Raw genomic sequence first — 23,263 nt, 5'->3', positions numbered from 1 at the left:
ATACCATATTCTGTAAAATTGCAAACTTACAAAATATTGAAATGTTTTTTGTCCCGATGTTGCGGACGAAATGACACAAAGGACAAGACACACACAAAAGACAGAGACACAACTCCAGCCGGAGGAACAATTCTAAGCAAGCCCCTCTTGCGGTTTATTTTATACCCGGTAACTGGAGACAAACTGAAATCTACAAGATGTATTCCCTTTACCAATTAAGGGCAAGTAGCCAAACACATTTCAAGGACAGGGGGGAGCAAAGGGAGGAAGCGACCACAACATGTTTACTAAGAGGCCTGCTCACAATTCCAGCCTCCTCCTTATTTCTAAGGAGGGCATGTTCCCTCGTTTGCCAGCAGACCATTAAACTTGGATATTGTGTTCAGGCCTCCTGGCAGAGCATCCTGTTTGCAGGCATGCTTTGCCCAGGCAGGGAGCCCCGTGTGCAGGCACATCCCCACATCCCTAACCACGCTTTCTTGTGGTCACTGTCGGGCTCCCACACCCAACATAAGGGCTTTCTTGGTTAATGTTCTATATGCACATGGAAAGAATGTGAATTCTGCTGTTAGTGGATAAATGGCTCTACAAAGGTGAATAGCGTTAGTGTTCAATAGCTATTTTTAGGTCTCCCACATCCTTCTAGATTTTTATCTACTTATTAAAGAGGAAATTGATATTTCTACTTCTGGTTGTAGACTTGTCTATTTGTCTCTTTAGTTCAGTCAGATTTGCATTTTCTATTCTTTTTAAGTAGACTTCAAGCCCAGCGTGGAGCCCAGCGTGGGGCCCAAATTCACAACCCTGAGATCAAGACCCTGATCTCAGGACCCCAGCTGAGATCAAGAGTCAGATGCTTAATGGCCCGAGCCACTCAGGCACCCCTTGCTTCATCTATTTTTAAGCTCAGTTATTAGCCACTTACATTTTAGGTTTGCTCTGTCTTCATTCATCATTATAAATGTCTCTATTTCTGATTATTCTTCCTGTCATAAGTCCATTAAGTCTAATATTAACATAACTGTTTCAGCTTTCTTTTGCATCCCCTTTATATGAAGTATCTTTTTTCATGATTTTCCTTTTGACCTATTTATGTTTTTGTTTTACATTTAATAAAATCATGAATACGGTAGGATTTAGGTCTATTCTTTTTGTTATTTTCTTTCAATGTGCCAATGCTATTATTTTGCTTTTCTCTTTTTCCTTTCCTGACTTCTTTTGGGTTAACAGAATATTAATTCAGTGTGCTAGGGTAATCATTATGTTGGCTTTTTAGCTATATTTCTTTATGTTATTTTTTAGGGTTACCATCAAGATTACAATATGAATGCCAATCATAGCCCACTTACAGTTAATATTATGCAATGCTTTATAAAATATGTGACCCTTGGGGTGCCTGGGTAGTTTAGTCAGTTGAACATCTGACTCTTGGTATTAGCTTTGGTCTCTCTCCCTCAAAAATAAGTAAACATTTAAATTTTTTTTTAAAAAACAGAAAGAAAGAAAGCATCATCTGTGGGGCACCTAGGTGGCTCAGTCGGTTAAACATCTGACTTTGGCTTGGGTCATGATCACAAGGCTTGTAAGCAGGGGCAGAGAGACAGAACGAGACTCAGAATCTGAAGCAGGCTCTAGGCTCTCTCTCTGCCCCTCTCCTGCTCTCTCTGTCTCTCCCTCTCTCTCAAAAATAAATAAAAACATTTTTAAAAAGTGAAGACATGAGCTTCCTGAAGTTCCAAGGATGCTTCTGAGATGCTGGGTTGGGTTTTCAATGTACAATCGTAATTTGACTCTCAGCTCTTGGCAGGCAACCCCTGCTAGGCCTTGCGCAGTTTTGGCCTGTACTCATGGGCCCCATGGTGAGTCCCACACAGACATCTGGGATCCCTCTTCTCAGATACGCTGCTGCACAAATTCTAGTCTCTAACTTTTGTCTGGTTCCTCAGCTGAAAAGACCATCATTCCACCAGGCCTCTGCTTCCCTCTTCTATTGTCTCCTAACAAACAACTGAGATGATGCTGGGACACCCCCTGCCCCTTAAATGTTTCTATTTTTGCAATGTTCGGTCAGAAACTGGCTGTTGTTCATGCCTGAACACAACATTTTGTGCCTATTTGGGTTGGATTTGATGGTCTGTGAAACAGGGTGATTGTCAAAAAGACCACCAAACACTGAATAGAAACGAGGCAATATTTTATTTACAACCGGGCCAAAACTGATCTCCTGATCTCATGGAGAAATGCAGAGAATGGCCCCAAACAAAGGTGGCAGTGAGTTTATGTGGATCTCAGTAAGGCAGAATATGTCATTATTTAGTTAACCAATTACAATCTACAGCATACTATGGTAACCAATTGCATTGTGACACCCAGGTGTTAGTTTTGGCAGAGACCTATCAATTTTAAGTTCTTTGCCTTGAAATGACCAACTGTAATTAGACATTTGAGAAGCCGTTGGGGTAGTGACTACGTGATAGACTACCAGGATAGAATGGTGACATGGTGTTCTGTAACCTTACGTACAGGGTGTGGGTGTGGTCAGCCAGAACAGGGAAGTACAAGCTTGCCAAGTGGATTTACAGAAGCTGAAAAAGCATGTTAGTATTTAACCGTGCTTGGGGTTAACCTACAACAGTCTGGTATTAATTTCTCTGCCATGGCTAGAAGCAGAAGTTTCTGCACGATATTTTAGAAATGCAACAGACGAAACGCAATGTGGTATCCTGCATTGGATCTAGGAATAGGAAAAGGACACTTCTTTTTTATTTTTTCAAAGATTTTATTTTTGAAGTAATCACTACACCGAATGTGGGAGTTCTACCCAGATCAAGAGTTGCAAACTCCACCCGGTCAGCCATACGGCCCAAGGGCATTACTTTAAAAAAACGGGCAAAATCAAAATAAAGTTTGGGATTAATTTAATGATAATGTACCAATATTAATCTTTTAGTTTTGGCAAATGTGCCGTGGTTATATATATGTATTAACTTTAGGGAGAACTGGGTGAAAGGAACACAAGAATTCTCTATTATTTTTTTAAAACCTTTTTGTTATCTAAAATTAACTAAAAATAAATTATTTATTAAAAATATAGTGTTGGATTCTAAGGCTATTAATAATCGTAGCTGACACATAGTACTACTATATGCTAGGTATTGTTTTAAGTTCTTCACATATTTTAACTTACTCCTGCCTCACCAGTGAAACAACCCTGTATGGTAAGTGCTCTTAACATCTGCATTTCATAGAAGAAGAAATTTCAGGACAGGTAGATTAAGTTAGTAAATGGCAGAGCTAGAATTTTAATCCTGCAATTTGGTTCAGTCATTCAGGCTTCTAACCACCATGTATTACTTCCTCAGGTTAGGAGTAAGAGATGCTACTTTATTTTTTTAAAATGTTGATTTATTTTTTAGAGAGAGAGAGAGAGCCAGAGCATGAGTAGGGGAGGGACAGAGAGAGGGAGACAGAATCTGAAGCAGGCTCCAGGCTCTAAGCTGTCAGGACAGAGCCAGACCCCAGGGCTTGAACTCACAAACCGCTAGATCCTGACCTGAGACGAAGCCAGATGCTTACCCGACTGAGCCACCCAGGCACCCTGAGGTGGAGCTTTCTAATATCTACTGCCAGGCCCGAACTACTCTGCTTCAGTTGATGCTGGAGTATATTGTAGGATACGGTGTGAAAAGAGAATTACCCAAAAACAAGAGAGCAAAGTATCAAAGGCACCTGGACCACACATTTCTGTCTAAAACGATATCACATAAGTCACCAGAAATTTTGTCCCTTATTACCAAGGGATAGGGGCAGAAAAGGAAGAGGGTAAAGAGACACTATATATTTATTCTCAAAAGAAGCTGCATTAATAGAAAAGTAATTAAATTTCCCTCCCGGGTTATCATTCCCCCTAAAAATGTGTCTGTACATCCACTACGTGAGGACTTTGAACCTCTCGGTGTTAACATAAAATAACGTTTTATTTTTGCAGTGCACTATTATGTGTGAATTTCAAATCTGCGGCAAATACACATCTTGTTATGCTGCTTTATTGTTGAAAACTAGAGTCTTCTCAGTCTCTTAAAGCCCAAGTTCTTTCAACAGCCTGAAGGGCCCTCTCCTCCGACTCATCTACGATCTCTCCTTTCCTCTCCTTGCCCCACTCATTTCTTTAAAAATTGTTTAGGGGCGCCTGGGTGGCTTAGTCGGTTAAGCGTCCGACTTTCCGACTTTCGCTTAGGTCATGATCTCGCGGTTTGTGGGTTCGAGCCCCGCGTCGGGCTCTGTGCTGACTGCCAGCTCGGAGCCTGAAGCCTGTTTCAGTCTGTGACTCCGTCTCTCTCTGACCCTCCCCAGCTCACGCTGTCTCTCTCTCCTAGAAATAAATAAAACATTTAAAAAAAAATAAAAATTGTTTAAAGTAACGTTTTTATTAAATTTGTACAATTTCTTAAAAGAAATGCCCCCCTCCCTAGAGTGCTCATGATGGGGTGGGGGTGGCAGCAGGGGAGTCTGCACCCCGAGAGGGGAGAAGTTGTAGATGGTTTTATTTTTTGCTGCAAGAAGCCTTATTGTTTTCCATTTGTTTCACAGCTTGGGAGACGGCTGCAGGTGTGGGGGAGTGGGTGGCGGGAAGGGCGGTCAGGCGGATGCTCCGGCTTCGGGGGGACGCCAGCAGGGCCCCTCCGAGGGTCCTAGTGAGGCCGGAGGGTGGGCCTTTGGAAGAGAACGCGCCTGCGGAGGCGAGTCAGGTGTTGGGCATCTTCCGGTGAACGTCACGGCCTCGTGCAGGAAGTGGCCGCCCGGAAGCCCCGGAGCTGGGCGTCCGGGCGGAGGCCCCGGGCCCGCAGGTCAAGGAGGTCAGGTTCGACTCCGCTCAGTTGCCGCGCGGTGGGACCCACACCCTCGGGAGCCAGCGGGTCGTGGCCGAGCGGAAACCCCGAGTCAGGTGAGTGCGAGGCCCGCGGGTGAACCCGGGAGCTCGTGGTCCACGGTGTCGGGGCGCGAAGCTCATATGCTGTGCTGGCTGCTGGCGGGGCCAGAGGGTCGCAGAGAAGATGGTTCTGGAGGCCGCGGCTGGAGAGGAGGTTAGAGGCTGGTGGGAAGCGGGAAGAAAGGGGCGTCCTGGGTCACTTGTGTCCCAACTCTGGGGGCCCCGGAGACAGGTTCATGGGTCTCCGGGTGCCCTTAGTAAACTTTATTATTTAGAACAGTTTTCGATTTACAGAAAAAATATGACCAAAGCATACAATTCCCATACACTATACACCCAGCTTCCTTTATTATTAACATCTTCCATCGTTCAGTATTTTTGTCGTAATTAATGAACCAACATTGATACTTATTTTTTTCTTCGTATCCCTGCAGATCTTCTAAGTTTTCTCTCTATGCAGTCCCTTCCCTGGTACTCTGTCTAGTGGACTTTAGCCACTTCGTTTTCCCCAACTCTCCTTCCTGTCACCTCAGCCCATGGAGCCCACCAGGCTCTGCGGATGAGACCTGGAAACTTCCAGGGCAGCAAGCTGGGACAGTTGGGGGCAACACATTTTCTCTTGCTCTTCTTTCAATCTTACTATCCTTTGTAACCTCATGTCTAGTGTCTTGATAACCATTGTTTCATTTATTGGTAATTTTTCGTTGTTCAAGCACGAGAGTGAATTGGTCTCTGTTCTACTACGCTGACGGGAAGTGGGATTTCCCTTTTTTTTTTTAAATCATTTCAAACACTGTAAGCATAGTTTTTTTAATGGTCTGTGTCAAATAATTTTGTTCACTGAAATTTTGTGTGTCTCTTTTCTGCTCTGTTTTCCTGTTCTTTCTTGCGGATGATTCCTTGTTTATGTACATGGTTTTTTGGCTCACCATAATGTCGTGTCTCCTCCAATTGCATGGGGGCCTCCCAACATAAGGTGACCAGATTGAGTGCAAGGGGTGGCGCAGGAAGTGACAGGATTCACCTGCGACAGAACAAAGGCGATAGAAGCTTACCGAATACATTGCAAGAGATCTGTGGGCAGGACAGCAAGAGACTCTCTGCGACAAGGCAGTGGGTGGGGGCTGATAAGGCAGTGGGTGGGAAAGTGAGGAGGTATGCTGGCCGATGGAATTTTCTATTTTCTGTTAACTGTGCCTGGTTATAAGTAGCCCATGGGTCACTAGGGCCTATGGTTGAGGTGGGTCGCTTGATGGGCATGGCTGCATTCAAGCAGATGATCACTGGGAGCCTTTTTGCCTTGATCAAGTGTCTGTTGCTCAAGCCTGTTGCCTAAAAACAGCGTCTACACATACTTTATCAGTTATTTGTTGCAATAACATTAGGCCTGGACAGAGTCACATTCCTCCAGAGAGGATTTCCATTAGCTTCTGATGCATGGAGTATTGGGGGGATTATTTGGGGTATTCTCAGTTGAGGACAACCTAAATTTTAAGGATTGGGATTCTCTATGTATCAGGCAAGTAGCAGGTAAGGTGAAATTCCATGTGAGGGCTGGGCCACACCCTACGTCCTGGGGGTGGGTCCTTTTGGGGTGCCAGCTGATTTGATACATTGTTATTAATCGAAGTCTGTGCTTACTCAGATTTTCTTAGTTTTTACCTAATATACTTCTGTTCCAGGACCCTGTCCGCAGTATACTACATTTAAGGATCGTGTACCCTTAGGCTCTTCTTGGGTGGTTTCTCAGACTTTCCGGTTTTTAAAAAATATTTTTATTTTATATTTGAGAGAGCACAGACTGGGCAAGGGCAGAGAGAGGAGACAGAGAATCTGAAGCGGGTTCTGCGCTGAGAGCAGCGAGCTCGATGCGGGGCTTAAACTCAGAAATCGGGAGATCATGACTTGAGCTGAAGTCAGATGCTCAAGTGACTGAGCCACCCAAGTGTCCCTGGACTTTCCGTTTTTTGAGAACTGTGACAGGTTTGAGGAGCACTGGCTAGGTATTATGTAGAATGTTCCTCAATTGGGATTTGTGTGATGTTTTTCTTATGATTAGTTTGCACTTGTGGATTTTGGAGAGCAAAACCACAGAGATAAATTACTTTTTCATCACATTATATCAAAAATATTTTCTAGGTGCATGACTGATCATTTTGGTCACCTGGCTGAGGTGGTATTTGCCTTTTCTCTGCTCTGAGTTTCTTCCCCTCATTACCCCTCTCTCTGAACTACAGTCTTTGGAAAGAAGTTCTCATATGCAGCTCAGACTTATAGAGCAGGAAGTTAGGCTTTCCTTCTATGAAGACAGAGTATCTACATCAATTATTTGTAATTCTTCTACACAGGAAATTTGTCTCCTCTCTGCTATTTACTTATTTATTCAGTCAGTCATTTTTTCTTTCCGTATGAGCTCATGGATATTTCTTTTATACTTTGGGTTACAATCTCAGAGTACTTTATGTTGTTTATGCTTAAATTCTTCCAGCTGTGGTCACCGGGAGCTCTTTAAGTTGACTCCTAGGTCCCTTTGACATACCCTCATTGTTGTGATTTTGTTTGTTTATTTGTTTTTAGTACTTCTTACTTTCTGGCACTGAAAGATGGTCCAGATTCATCTTGGTTATTTCCTGCCCCAGTTCGAGATGCAGCTGTTTTTTCAAGGCATTCTGGTTCCTTTTATTAGAGAAGATCCAAGAGCTGGATGCTTGGTGTATTTTTTTGATGCTAGGGTGACAGATGAAGGGAATATATGCGTGTGTGCTAACCAGTGTATATACACATGTCTGTAATTGTTTTTGTATGTAACTGTTCATTAAGCTAAAGATAAGTTCATACTCTCTCCCACTGTAATCCCTTACCACAGGGACCTTTGTAGCCTCCTCCTTGTTTGTGTCTGTGCTGCTGAAGTGAGCACTCCCCTTGCTTATTTGTAAATTCCCATTTCCACAGTGAGACAGTTGGCTCTCCGCATTCCTTCCCCCCCGCCCCCATGCTGTCCATTTGCTTCCATTACCGTGGATTGGTTCTAGTATTCAAGTGTAGGAGTATCAAAAATTAAGCCCCAATGGGAATTAGACTCTGGTGCTGTGGACAGTTTCTTTTGACTTTAATCTTACAGCCTCTGCTTATTTCCAGAGTTACTTGGATCAGCACCATCTTCCCCCATTAGTGAGGTGGTTGGTTTTGTTGACTTGTAGTACAATTAGATTATTTTGCTACAATCTGCACTTTATTCTAGGGTCTCTCCCCCTTCTAAATAATTTTCCTTTAAATTTTCATACGCTAAGATTTACTGTTTATGCTGTGATGTTCTAGGAGTTCTGGAAAATGCACAGTATTATATATCCACAGTTAGGATCATAGAGAGTAACTTCATTGCCATGAAAATAATCCCTTGTATTTCATTTTATCTCTTCTCCTCATCTCCAGCGACCACTGATCTTTTAACAGTCTCCATAGTTGATTCCAGAATGTTCATATATTTGGAATCATATAGTATGTAGCCTTTTCAGATTGGCTTCTTTCACTTAGCAATGTACATTTAAGGTTCCTCCCTGTCTTTTCATGGTTTGAAGACTCATTTATTTTTATCTTTAAATAATATTCCATTATATGATATGGCACAAATTATTCACCTATTGAAGGAGTTCTTGTCTGCTTCCAGTTTTGGCAATTATGAAAAAGGTGCTATAAATTGTTAGCCGCATGGTCCTGGAACCGCCTCAAAAGTTTCCCTGGGCCAAGCTGCCGATCACGCCACGGAGTTTCCCCACCTGCGCCCTCACCCCACACCTAATTGCTGATCACCCTGTAGGAAGCCCCAATGAAAAAAAGCACCTCCTGACCAATCATATGGGACCAACACAGCACAACATCATATTTGGGTCTAACCCCACACGGACCTAAAACCCGGAACTACAACGGCTTAAAAGACCCAACCTTACCTACTTCAGGCGCGACTTCCCTTACGCCGAGTCACGGAACCCCGCCTGGGAACCTTTGATCCCAAAAATAAAGGCCTCTTCCTACTCTAATAACTTTATCATCACCTCTTCCTTTCTCTCCATTTCCACGCTCACAAATTTCTGACATAAATATTATTGTATAGGGTATAGTTTTGACACAGGCTTTCAAATCAGTCTGAGAAAATACCTATGAGCACAATTGGTGGACCGTACGTATAATGAGAGTATGTTTTAGCATTGTGAGAAATTGCCAAATTGTCTTCCAAAATGGATTCTCCATTTTGCATTCCCACCAGCAAAGAATAAGTGTTCCTGTTGCTCCACATTCTTGGCGGCATTTGATGTTCTGCATTTTAGCCATTCTAAGAGGTGTGCAGTGGAAGGTCATTGTTTTAATTTGTACTTTCTGCAGTGGCAAATCACGTTGAGCATCTTATCTTGACCTCATTTGGCGTCTGTTTATTTCCTTTGGTGTGATGTCCAGATCTCTCGCCCATTTAAAAAATTGAGTTTTTGGGGCTCCTGGGTGGCTCAGTTGGTTGAGTGCCAGACTTTGGCTCAGGTCATAATCTCACAGTTCCTGAGTTCATGCCCCACATCAGGCTTGCTGCTATCAGCGCAGAGCCTGCTTTGGATCTTCTGTACACCCCCCTCGGGCCCTCCCCTATTCACATTTTTTTCTCTCAAAAAGAAATGTTAAAAAAAAATTGAGGTGTTTTTTTTTTTTAACTTATTGTTGAATTTTAAGAGTTGTATATTTTGGATATAAGTTCTTAGATATGTGTTTTGTAAATATTTTTTTCTCAGTCTGAGGCTTATCTTTTGATTTGTTTTTGTAGTGTGTCAAAGGAGGTCTCATAGGTTTTTATTTTAATATTAAATTATTTATTTTTGGAGGCAGAAGCAGAGAGTGAGGGAGACAGCCAAACAGGCTCCCCGCTGTCAGCACAGAGCCCTGTTTGGGACTGAAACTCAGGAATTGTGAGATTATGACCTGAGCCCAAGTTGGACATTTAACTGACTGAGCCTCCTAGGCACTCCTCTCACAGGTTTTTTTAAATAGTTAATTCTGTGTTCTGTTGTATATTATTTCTTTTCATTCATTCTCTGGACTGCATTATTTCTTTATTGGTACTTAATATAAATCACAACTGCCTGAAGAAAGCTTTGCGTTATTTTCTGTGTAACTTGTAATTCCCAGTGCTTCTTGCAAGGCTTTTTTTTTTTAATCATTATTTTTACAAAAAGTAATACAAGCTCATTGGGGAAAGAAATAAAACAATGTAGAAATATATCAAAACCTGAAGTTTTACAGTGAAGTTTTACAATTTCATTCATATAGATATTACTCCTTTTGTGTTTCTTCCCTCCCATGTGTAAGTTATGGTAATGTAGATTAATAAATACAAGAATGGGTATTATATTGATATCAGATGTCTTTTGGCATCTATCAAGATAACCATGTAACCAAAATAACCAAATAAATCTTTATTACTGTAGTAAGTCACGTTAATGATTTCCTAATGTGGAACCACCCTTGTGTTCCTGGAATAAATCTTACTTGGTCATGGGTTATCTTTTACCACATTGGTAAATTCAATTTACCTGTCTTTATTTAGGACTTTTGTTTTTATAGGCATAACTGAGGTTGGCCTTATTTCCTGTTTTGTGGTATTATATGTTTATTTTCTTGTGTTCATTATCCAAAGGTTTTGATTATTTTATTGGTCATTTTAATAGGACCTTCATATGAATTTCTTTGTTCATGTATAGATTTTGGTTGATGTAACTTAGTTGCTCTTGAAGAGACTTTAAAAAACTAAAGGGGCGCCTGGGTGGCTCAGTCGGTTAAGCATCTGACTTCAGCTCAGGTCAAATCTCATGGTTCGTGGGTTCAAGCCCTGCATCAGGCTCTGATGCTGACAGCTCAGAGCCTGGAGCCTTTTTTGGATTCTGTGTCTCCCTCTCTCTCTGCCCCTCCTCCACTCATACCCTGAGATCATGACATGAACCAAAATCAAGAGTAACCACCCAGGCACCCCCGTTTCCCCCCAAGAATTGTAAATTCTGATTGTTTATTGCTGGTATACAGGAAAGCAGTTGACTTTTATACATTAACCTTGTATCCTGCAACGTTGCTATAATAGGTTATTCCAGGAATATCTCCTTTTATTGCATTTCATTTTACTGTGCTTCACATATATTGTGGTTGGTTTTTTGTTTTTTGTTTTTTTATTTTTTTTGTTTTTACAAATTGAAGGTTGTGGCACCCTGTATCAAATAAGTCTGTTGGTGCCATTTTCAAACATCATTTGCTCACTTTATGACTTTGTGTCACATTTTGGTAATCCTCACAATATTTTGAACTTTTTCAATATTATTGTTTGTTATGGTAATCTGTGATCAGTGTTTATTACTTGCTAAATAAAAGCTTAGATGATGATTAGCTTTTTTTTTAGCATAGAGTATTTTTTTTTTTTTGAGAGAGAGTGCACATGTACAAGTGAGTGAGGAGCATAGAGAGGATCCCCGGAGGGGCAGAGAGAGGCAGGGCTCATTTGAAGTGGGTCTCAAGCTCACTGGATGTGGGACTTGAACTCAGGAACCATGAGATCATGACCTGAGCCAAAGTCAGATACTTAACACCTGAGCCACCCAGGCGCCCCAAGCATAGAGTATTTTTTAATTAAGGTGTGTACATTGTTCTTTTAGACATAGTGCTGTTATTGCATACTCTGTATACTCCCGTATGGTGTAAACATAGCTTTTATGTTTGCCCTGGGAAACCAAAGAAAATCATTTGACTTGTTTCATTGTGATATTTGCTTTATTGTGATGGCTTGGGACTGAACCTGCATCTCTGAGGTATGCTTATAGTTCCAGAAATGTGGTAGTTTTTTGGGATTTTCTATATAGGCTATCATGTCATTTGCAAATAAGAACCATTTTATTTCTTCCTTTCCAATGCATTTTATTTCAGTTTCTTATTTTATTGCAGTAGCCAGGACTTGTAATATCATATTGCTGTGGACTGAGGGTTTTTGTTTCCCCCAGATTCATATGTTGAAACACTAACCCCAAATGAGATGGTATTTGGGTGAGGTTATGGGAAGTAATAAGTACATTAGGTTATGAGGCTGGGGCCCTTATGATAGGATTAATGTCTTTATAAAAGTGGAAAAGGTACGGAATCTCTTTTTCTGCTTGTCTGCACCAGAGAAAGGCTATGTGAGGACATGACCAGGAAGAGGGTCCTTACTGAGAATTTGCTACCTTGTTCTCGACTTGCCAGCCTTTAGAGATGTAAGAAGTGAACGTGTCTTGTTTAAACCGCCCAGTCTGTGGTAACTTGTTATTGCAGCCTGAACTGACTCAGACAGATGTTAAAGAGGCGTGGGGAGAAAGGACAGTCTGGGCTGGCTCCCGTTCTTAGGATAAAAGCATCCTGTAACCGGATGTAGCGTAGGCCCTGATATCATTCTTCTCATGCCTTCGCTTTGGTCTTCCCTATGATGTTTGGGCTTCCCTGAGACCTCCTTATTGGAGGGAGCCTGCACTGGTAGGAAAGGGGAACAGCCTGTAATCTTATGATTAAACTTCAGCCTTTCAGTGGGCTTCTAGTGTGTCGCTTTGTTCCCCTCTTGGAAGAGATAGGAAGGGTGGATGGGGCTGGAGTCACACACTTGCCTTTGTCATGTTTGATGGTCTTTGCTCCTGCCGAAGGAGGCCTGCTGTGTTATGCACAGAGCTCTGGGCTATAGGATCATTCTCCCTTCTTCTCCCCACACCCTTCCACAGCCCCAAGGGGATCCTTCCTGGGTCTTCACCGTAAGAAGCTGGTGGGGCTCCTGGAGAGACAAATCTGGGAAGTGGTGGTGGTCCCCCCAAGGCTGCAGCTCTCAGGATGGCTTGCCTTGCTCCCACGCTGGTGCCCGTGCAGACTGGCGTTTGTCACTGTGACCCCTGAAATGTTTCTGCCAGTTTATGGCTCTAGGAGTTCCTGCGTCAGGTAAGCACATTGCAGCTTTGTCCCCGAATGAGCCAGCTTCTCCAGAACTGGAAGTGGTGATGTGTCCCGCAGCCACACTTCTCTCATGAGTCCAGGAAACATCACTGATCTTTAGTTTGCCCAGCTTCTTAAGTAAGTGCAGAGTGACAGCTTGCAAGCCCTTTACAGGTGCCTGCTGAAGTCGGGAGTCAGGACTATTTTACTGCTGGTACTGCTTACAGTGGCTGACTCATGCTGCTGAGGAAAAGTCGACTTCTAGTAGGTTCAGTGGATAAACATACTCCTTGTCGTTTCATCTGGGGTGACTACTCCTCTCTTCTCCTTAACCCTTTGTACGCACTGGACAACCCTGATTTGTTTGCCATCTCTCTCCTGCTTTACCTGCTGTTTATTATTTTAATTTCTTTTGGGTATTTATTTATTTTGAGAGAGAGAGAGAGCAGAGCGAGTGAGCAGGGGAGGGGCGGAGAGAAGGAAAGAAAGAGAGAATCCCAGGTAGGTTGCAGTGCTGTCAGCGCAGAGCCAGATGTGGGGCTCAAACTCACAGACCCTGAGATCATGACCTATGCTGAAACTAAGAATCAGAGGCTTAACTGACTGAGCCACCCAGGCGCCCCGACCTGCTGACTCTTAAGTATCCTTTTGGTCTCAAATCTCATTTTGTCAAGAATATTTCCCTCTCGAAATACAAATCAAAACCACACTGAGATACCTCCTCACGCCAGTCAGAGTGGCTAAAATGAGCAATTCAGAGAACTCTAGATGCTGGCGAGGATGTGGAGAAACGGACACCCTCCTACACTGTTGGTGGGAATGTAAACTGGTACAGCCCCTCTGGAAAAGAGTGTGGAGGTTCCTCAAAAAATTAACAATAGAATTCCCCTATGACCCAGCAATAGCACTGTTAGGAATTTACCCAAGGGATACAGGAGTGCTGATGCATAGGGGCACATATACCCCAATGTTCATAGCAGCACTCTCAACAATAGCCAAAACATGGAAAGAGCCTAAGTGTCCATCAACGGACGAATGGATCAAGAGGATGTGGTTTATCTATATGACAGAATACTACATGGCAATGAGAAAGAATGAAATCTGGCCATGTGTAGCAGCATGGATGGACCTTGAGAGTGTAATGCTGAGCGGAATAAGTCATGCAGAGAAGGACAAATACCATATGTTTGCACGTGTAGGAGGATTGGAAGGAGCTTAACGGAAGACCGTGGGGGAGAAGAAGGGGGGAAATAGTGGGGGAGGGGGAGAGAGGCAAACCATGAGAGACTCTTGAATGCTGAGAACAAACTGAGGACTGATGGGGGTTGGGGGGGAGGGAGGAGATGGGCATGGAGGAGGGCACTTGTGGGGATGAGCACTGGGTGTTCTATGGAAACCAACTTGACAATAAACTACTTGTAAAAAAAAATATTTCCCTCTCCCTTCAAGCCAGGTTAAATCTGAATTTAGGTTAAATTACTTTATATTCCTTTAGCTTCCTGCATACCACTTTTTGTAATATTTAACTCCCTTGAAATTATGTTTTCAGTGTCATCCCTGTAAGGGCGGGGATCATTTTTATATTCCTAGTACCTGGTACAATGTAAGTGCTCACAAACATTTCATTCGATTGATAATTGATTCAAAGATGTGAACCTGGGATTGTATATCTTGCTGACCTGTCTTAATGTGCAGTGGTAACAGAAAGTGTGTAAAATGATATATTTGAGGGGCACGTGGCCAGCCTAGTTGGTAGAGTGTGTGACTCTTGATCTTGGGGTTGTGAGTTCCAGCCCCAACCCCAGCCCCAGCCCAATGCTAGGTGTAGAGAATACTTAAATAAATAAAACTAAAAAAATTTTTTTTTGAAAAATATTACTTGAATTTGTAATCCAGCTAATCAAAAAATAAAACAAGAAATCATGCATAACTGGAGAAGATGTAGTATAAATAGTGAGTTGTCAACATTAAGTCCAATAAATCAGAAACTTTTTTTTTTTTTTTTTGCGCAAAACACACTGCAGTTGTTAGGATCATTGGAACAAAAGTTCTGTGATGTATTGCCAGTAGTAATAATTTGACAATAATAGAATGATATAAAAATTATAGGACATGACCCAAAATTGAGAAGTGTCAAATCTATACTGTTTAACTCTGAAGTTAACTGATTGGAACACATAAAAGTCTAGGGATTTATTTAAAAACCATAAGGAGTATCACTGGTTAAAAGAAAAACAAAAAACAGATTATAACTTCCAAATTTCTTTGGCAGAGGATAGGATAGGGAGCAAACAAAGTAAATAGAAACTACATAATAAAAGTTAGAAATAAGAGAAAATGTTAAGCATGAAAAACAAGAGTTATGAAATAATACAGAATTAGGACCTGCTTGGAGCGTCTGGCTGGCTCACTTGGAAGAGCGTGTGACTCTTGATCTCGGGGTCATGAGTTCGAGCCCATGTTGGATGTAGAGATCACTTAAATAAAAACTTAACAACAACAGAAACTTAAAAAATAAAGAATTAGAACCTACTCTCTATACTCACATACAAACATGTACAACTTAAAAGGGGTAGAATTATCTAAGCAAGGAAAGGATGCTCAGATCAGGTGAAAAGGTACAAACACACACGTACTATCTATGAAAGGCATAATTTAGCAAAGTGACTCAAATTAATAATGAGTATGCAGGGGCACCTGGGTAGCTCAGTTGGTAGAACATGCAAGTCTTGATTTTGGGATTGTGAGCACAAGCCCCGTGTTGGGCCTAGAGCTTACTTAAAAAGTATGCAAAGAAATGTAAAAAAGAGTGTGCAAAAAATGTAATAAAAATCTTGCAATAACAGAAAAAGTTAAATTTATTTGTTTATTAAAAGATTTTTGGAGCACCTGGGTGGCTAAATCAGTTAAGCATCTGACTCTTGATTTCGGCTCAGGTCACAATCTCGTGGTTTGTGGGGTCGAGCCCAAGTCATGCCCCATGCTGAGAGTGTGGGAGCCTGCCTGGGATTCTCTCTTTGCCCCTCCATGGCCTGTGCTTTCTCTCTCTCAAAGTAAATAAATAAACATTAAAGAAAGTATATTTTGTTTTTGTTTTATTTATTTTAAGTAGACTCTGTGTCCAACAGGGGGTTTGAGCTTAACAACCCCAAGTCACTTGCTCTACTGAATTTAGAGAAAAATATCACTCATGTTCGTGAAGGGCATAACCCAACAGGAAGATATAACCAAAGTATATGAGCCTACAGGTTCTTTTCCTGAGTATAAAGAAAATATATGAAAAATATAATGGTAATGGAAAACCTCATTTAACCTCTTGTAATATTTGACTGATAAAAGTAGACAAAAAATAATGTGAGGCTGTAGAGAAATAAACGTTGGATTAATAAGATTAATTGATAATGCGTTTCTTCATCTCTGTCTTTATCTAGCAAACAGGTAATACACTTGCTTTTTCATTTATAGAATATTTATAGATTTTGTCCATAGATTAGGTCACAAAGAAACCTGAATAAATCAGAACTATCGAAATAATACAAACTGTGTTCTCTGATTATGATGTGAAAGATTTTTGATATTGTTGCTTATAAGCATGAGTGCAAATAAGATTCAACTGGCTGGGAATGAAATAAATCTTTCTTCATACCCATCATGTTAAAAAGTTGGATTCAGAAGGGAGACCTGGCTGGCTTAGTTGGTGGAGCATCTGACTCTTGATCTTGGGGTCATGAATTCGAGCCCTACATTGGGTGTAGAGATTACTTAAAAATAAAATCTTAAGGAAAAAAAAGTTGGACTCAGAAGAAAATGAATTCCCTTAAGTCCTTTCATTATCAGGGCGCCTGAGTGGCTCAGTTGGTTAAGTGTCTGACTCTTGATTTCAGCTCAGGTCATGATCTCTGGTTCATGGGTTCAAGCCCTGAGTTGGGGTCTGTGCTGACAGCACGGAGCCTGCTTGAGATTCTCTCTTTCTCTGTCTCTCTCAAAATAAATAAACATTTAAAAAGTTCATTATTAAACAAGACACAATTAAAATAAATATCAAACTCAGATTAAAAAACTGAGGAAAATGGAATAAATCTAGAAGTACTAATTAATGATTTGGAAAAAATAGAATAAATATATGATCCAAGATTTATTTTCTTGAAACAAATGTTATTAAATAATAAACCCACTAAGTTGAACTTATCAAGAGAGGGTAAAAATGTAAATATAGGGCACCTGGCTGACTCAGTAGAGCATGTGACTCTTGATCTCAGAATTGTGAGTTCAAGCCCCAGGTTGGGTAGGGAGCCTGCTTAATAAAAAAGAAAAAAGGAGGGGCGCCCAGGTGGCTCAGTCGGTTAAGTGTCAGAATTTAGCTCAGGTCATGATCTCGCAGTTGTGAGTTCCAGCCCCACATTGGGCTCTCTGTCGTCAGCTCAGAGCCTGCTTTGGATCCTCTGTCCCCAGCCCCCCTCTACCTTTCCTCCACTCATTCTGTCTCTCTTTCTCTCACTCTCTGAAAATAAATAAACTTTAAACAAAAGTAAAATCTTAAAGACAAAAATTAAATATACAACACTTCAATGAAAAAGTAAAAACAATAGCTGTAGGACAAATGAAAGAAATTGTAAGAACATATTTTGCAATTCTGTTAATAAATTTGAAAAATGGACTGGTATTGAAGTTTATATGCTGCTGTTCAAGTTTTATAAAACTCAATAGTTTTTTTTATTTTCTATAAGCGATCTGAATTTTTTTTAAATTTTTTTAATGAATATTTTCAGGAACTCACATCCCAGTGAGTGGTAGAAAGCTTAATGTGTACTTGCCAATTAGAAATACGTTATTCTCTTCAGGATCACAGTCTCCTTTCTTTAAAACTGGCCCTGTTGGGTAAATGCCCAGTCTCTGATTTTCTTACCCCGCTTCTTCCCCAACATAGGGTCTGGCTGTATTGGACGGGAAGACAGCTGTTGGGTGCTGGGCAGGAGAAGCTCTTGCCCTGGCTCTTCTGCGGCCTCTGCTGTTGACCTGGGAGCCTGGGGAAACTCCACGTGTGTGCTCTCAGCCGGAGGATTATTGGGGGGAAGCCTGGCCAGCTCCCATGTGAGGAGGCCTTTCTTCAGCTTTTGCTGAGGCTTCTGACCCTCTGGGGTCTGGCTCAGACTTCTGTGTCACTCCTTGGGGCCATCTGCCCAGAAGTTCTCGACTACAGTTTTTGCTCTGCCTCTTCTGTAGCAATCTTTCGGCAAGCTCCCTAATCAGCTACATTCTACATCTTTCCACAGGCCACATAAGAACTTCTGGATCCTTGGGGTGCCTGGGTGGTTCAGTTGGTTAAGCGTTCGACTTTGGTGTTGGGCCGGCTGAGAGGTGGGGCAGAGACACTACAGAATGGCAGACCTTCTTAGGATGGCTGACCTTAAGATGGCTGACCTTCCCGCCACTACATCAGTGGCTGTTACTACATTGGCAGGAAACAAATTTAAACCTTCCAACCCTGGACTTTCCAGTCAAGAGACTGCCCCTGTTATCTGAACCCCCACTCACAGCCTATAAAACCCCCACCACCACCCAACCAGGCTTTGACTTCCCCGACTCCCTTCTCTCTGGAGTCGCGGAACCTCGCCCGGGACACAGGCAATAAAACTGTCCCCGTAAATTCTCTTGCCTTGGCTGAGGGTGCAGGCAACAAAACTCCTTCTGCGGAACCTTTTGCCTTGGAGTCTTTTTTCTCTCAAAAACCTTACATTTGGTGCCGAAACCCGGGAGGAGGTTGAGCTCCCACTTAGGTGAGGAAGCTCTCTCCTCTCCATATCCGGACCGGGGACTGCCTCTCCAAGGGCTATTCTCAAGACTGCGGTGAGTGTCCCTAGCCCCCAGCCCTCTCTGTTCGGGGTGCCCTGTCCTAACCGCGGCCGCGTCAGGGCAACCTCCCTCCGGCTACCAGGTGGCCTCCGAAGCTCCAAAGAATTGGGAGATGTCCCCTTTCTGCGGCAGCTACCCGTCTCTTCTCTGATCTGCAGTCCAACGGATGAGAGGACGCTTTATTCTGTGATCTGAACTGGTGGGCGAGGCGGCTATGGGAACTTCCCAGTCCAAAATTGATCCAAAAATGCCCTTGGGTTGCCTTCTGGCCAATCTCAAAACCTTAAGAGTTGGACCAGGACCTGCGCAGGCGGCGTCTTATACATTACTGACTGTACAACCAGTCACAATGGCCTCCTGGAGGCGCGTTTGACTACCAAATTCCCATAGACTTTGATAATCTCTGTAGATGCCGAGGCAAGTGGTCTGAGGTTCCTTCTGTCCAAGCTTTTTGGACTCTGCACTCTCGTCCTTCATTCTGCTCCCGCTGGTCTACGTCTCAGGTTCTCCTTGCCCGCACTTCCCCTCCGACCCGACTCCAACCTCGGCCTTACCTACCCCCACCACTCCTGGAGCTCCTCAGCCGCAGATCGTGGTGGAAACTGCCCCCCAGGGGGGTCCCCTCTCATCTCCTCCTATCTCTGCCCGCACCTGGTCCCACGACCTCTCTTCAGACCAGGTCTGCCCACTGCGAGAGGTCGCGGGGGCCGAGGGGGTTGTTTGGGTCCATACGCCCTTCTCCCTCCAAGACCTTTCCCAAGTAGAGAAGCGCCTGGGTGCCTTTCCGCCAACCCAGATAACTTCATCAAAGAATTTCAATACCTGGCCCAGGCCTATGATCTAACCTGGCACGACATCCGAGTCGTCCAGACCACCACGCTCACTCCTGAGGAGAGGGAACGCATTCAGGCTGTGGCCCGAGAACATGCTGATCAGGTCCATCTCACTGAGGCCACCAGGCCTGTCGGCGCCCAAGCGGTCCCAGCCGTAGAACCCGGATGGGACTATCAGAACGGGCAGGATGGCCGTGGCGCCGTGACCGCATGGTTCAACGCCTCATTGCCGGCATGCGCACAGCCTCTAACAAGGCAGTCAATTCTGATAAAATCAGAGGCCTTTCTTCAGCTTTTGCTGAGGCTTCTGACCCTCTGGGGTCTGGCTCAGACTTCTGTGTCACTCCTTGGGGCCATCTGCCCAGAAGTTCTCGACTACAGTTTTTGCTCTGCCTCTTCTGTAGCAGTCTCTCGGCAAGCTCCCTAATCAGCTACATTCTACATCTTTCCACAGGTCACATAAGAACTTCTGGATCCTTGGGGTGCCTGAGTGGTTCAGTTGGTTAAGCGTCCGATTTTGGTGTTGGGCCGGCTGATTTTATCATGCAGGCCCCTGACGAAAACCTGGCCATGTTTCTCAACCGGTTAACCGAGGCTCTAAGTCAACATACTCGCCTCGATCCGGCCTCGCTGGCCAGAGCGACTGTCCTGGCTACCCACTTTATCTCCCAGTCGGCGCTGGACATTTGGAAAAAAACTAAAAAAAGCGGAGGAGGGACCACAGACTTCCATCTCTGACCTAATGAAAATAGCCTTTAAAGTTTTTAACTCCCGGGAGGAGGCAGCTGAGCTGAAGCGATAGGCCAGACTGTAGCAAAAGGTTCAGCTACAAACCCAAGCTCTGGTGGCAGCCCTGTGGCCGCCGGCTCTGGCTCCTCTGGCTCCGGGAGCCAACAAAAAGGGGGAACTAACCACACCCCTCGGGGGGCCTGTTTCAAATGCAGAGCCGAGGGACACTGGGCCCGTCAATGTCCCAATCCAGAAGAGCTCACCTGACCCTGTCCCCAGTGCCGAGTGATAGGACACTGGAAATCGGACTGCCCAAGCCTCGGGGGATCCTCAGCACCTCCACACAGGGGAAACACCGATACGGTAAGTGCTGCTTTCCAGCTACTTGGATTAGAGGAGGACTGATGGGGCCCAGACTGGGACACCCCTCTCACCCAGGCCAGGCCAGGGTCGTACTCCAGGCAGCAGGAAAGTCCGTCTCCTTTCTGCTGGGCACGGGGGCTGCCTATTCAGTTTTGCCTTCCTACTCGGGACCAACCCGATCCTCACTGGTCACCGTTACGGGAATCGATGGGACCTCCTCCTCACCTAGGGTGACCCCTCCCCTCACCTGCAGCCTGGATGGGTTTCCCTTCTCACACTCCTTCTTAGTCATTCCCTCCTGTCCGGTGCCCCTACTGGGAAGGGACATCCTCCACAAACTACAGGCTACCATCTGGCTTTCGCCCTCCCCCTCAATCTCGGAATGTCTCATCCTACCTCTACTCTCCACCCCATCCCTCCCGTCCCCAAAATGCCTCCCTTCAGTGGATCCAAGAGTGTGGGACACCTTTAAACCGGTCGTGTCTCACCATTCTCCTGTAAAGATACAGTTGAGGGACAGATCACAGTTCCCCTCCTGGGCATAGTTTCCTATTTCCTTAACCCATCGGAGGGGCCTTAAGCCTATCACAGACCGCCTAAAACAGCAGGGACTCCCCATCCCCGTCAGCTCCCCCTGCAACATGCCTACCTTGCCTGTCCACAAGCCCTCAGGGGCCTATCGATTATTCCAGGACCTGCGACTCATTAACGAAGCCATAGTCCCACTCCACCCCATCGTCCCTAATCCCTACACTCTATTATCCCACGTCCCACTCCGAACCTCCCACTTCACGGGGCTGGACTTAAAGGACGCCTTTTCTACCATCCCTTTACATCCTGACTCCTACCACCTCTTTGCCTTCACCTGGGAGGACCCTGATACCAATGTCTCAGGACAGCTGGCATGGACCGTCCTTCCTCAGGGGTTCCGGGATAGCCCCCATATCTTTGGCCGGGCCCTGGCTACCGACTTACAGCAGTGCGTCCTTAAGGCCAGCACCGTCCTCCAATATGTAGATGATCTCCTCTGTAGCCCATCCCTTTCTCTATCTCAAGAGGACACAACCACCTTACTCAACTTTTTAGGAGCCAAAGGGTATCGAGTTAAACCCTCCAAAGCACAACTGTGTACCCCCTCAGTCACCTATTTAGGGATTTCCCTAACCCCTACATCCAAATCCCTCACCGGGGACTGCATCCGCCTCCTCCACGAACTCCAGCCCCCTCAGAACGCAGAGGAAATTCTCTCCTTGGGATTAGTGGGCTTCTTTAGACACTGGATCCCCAATTTTGCCATTCTGGCCCGGCCCCTGTATCGGGCGGCAAAGGAGACACCCCAAGGACCCTTAACCGACCCCACCTCCATCCGACATCTGTTCTCTAAACTACAGGACTGCCTCACCACCGGACCAGTCCGGGCATTGCCGGACCCCTCTAAACCCTTTCACCTCTTTACTGATGAATGCCCTGGTTCGGCTACTGGCCTCCTAACCCAATCTGTCGGGCCCGCCCATAGAACAATAGCCTACCTACCTATCCAAACAACTAGACACCACTGCCCAAGGCTGGCAGCCTTGTCTCAGGGCACTGGCAGTGGCCGCCACCCTCACCAGGGAGGCCCTCAGACTCCCTGCTGAAGTAGCAATAGTCCACTGCCGCGGACATCAGACCTCCTAAGATCCTGTCTCTTTGGGGAACAACAAGGCCGACTCAATGGCCAGACAAACGGCCTTAAACACTTCCCTGGCCCCAATTCTTTTCCTCAATACCCCTCACAGCCCCTCATACTCTAAACAAGAAGTACAAACCCTCCAAAGCTTGGGAGGAAGAACAGGAGACAGAGGATGGATCTATGTTCAGGACAAAATCGCCCTTCCGAACAATCTGGCCCACACACTAATAGCTGAAATTCACCAGTCCCTCCACGTTGGCCCAAAGGCTCTCTTTCAGTTCCTTCAACCCCTCTTTCATCACTCCTCTCTCTCTGAGGTTTCAGAGACAGTACACAGATCCTGCAAAACCTGTGCAACTGTCAACACACAGGGTGGGATCTATAGGCCAGGACCCAACCACCAACTCCGTGGACACCAACCCGGGGAGGATTGGCAGCTAGACTTCACCCACATGCCCCACCACAAATCCTTTCAGTACCTATTAACTATGGTAGACACATTTACAGACTGGATTGAAGCATTTCCCACTGCCTGGGAGACAGCAGATGTAGTGGCCACTATCCTCATCAAACACATCATTCCATGATTTGGACTGCCCCGAACTCTGCAGTTGGACAACGGACCTGCCTTCATTTCCAGCGTCACTCTCCAGGTGGCAGAAACCCTTAACATCACCTGCAAACTCCACATCCCTTACCATCCCCAGTCATCAGGTAAAGTAGAAAAGGCAAATGAGCTGCTGAAGGCCCAACTCATTAAGCTTACTGTAGAAACTAGCCTCTCATGGCCCATTTTACTGCCCCTCACCTTCACTTGACTCAGGGCAACTCCCTGCGGACCCTCGGGGTTAAGTCCTTTCAAACTTCTTTACGGGCGGCCATTTCTCCTAACTCACAACCTTCCGGCCTCCT

At 44.5% G+C, this 23,263-nt stretch overlaps 1 protein-coding gene across 1 annotated transcript in view; it reads left to right on the top strand.

Moving 5' to 3' along the window:
- The window catches only part of LOC144230766 (uncharacterized), a 37,021-nt gene that overhangs the window by 5,752 nt on the left and 8,006 nt on the right, over positions 1 to 23,263 (top strand). Inside the window, exons 2-3 of the mRNA XM_077763093.1 lie at positions 4,591 to 4,945; positions 20,532 to 20,679. Of these exons, the coding sequence (XP_077619219.1) occupies positions 4,591 to 4,945; positions 20,532 to 20,679 (503 nt within the window). The remainder of the gene's footprint in view (positions 1 to 4,590; positions 4,946 to 20,531; positions 20,680 to 23,263) is intronic.

Source organism: Crocuta crocuta, unplaced genomic scaffold (genome assembly GCF_008692635.1).
Source record: "Crocuta crocuta isolate KB4526 unplaced genomic scaffold, BGI_CrCroc_1.0 scaffold3, whole genome shotgun sequence".
NCBI lineage: Eukaryota > Metazoa > Chordata > Mammalia > Carnivora > Hyaenidae > Crocuta > Crocuta crocuta.
The sequence above is the reverse complement of the archived record's forward strand: the minus strand, read 5'-3'. Positions and strand labels throughout refer to the sequence as shown.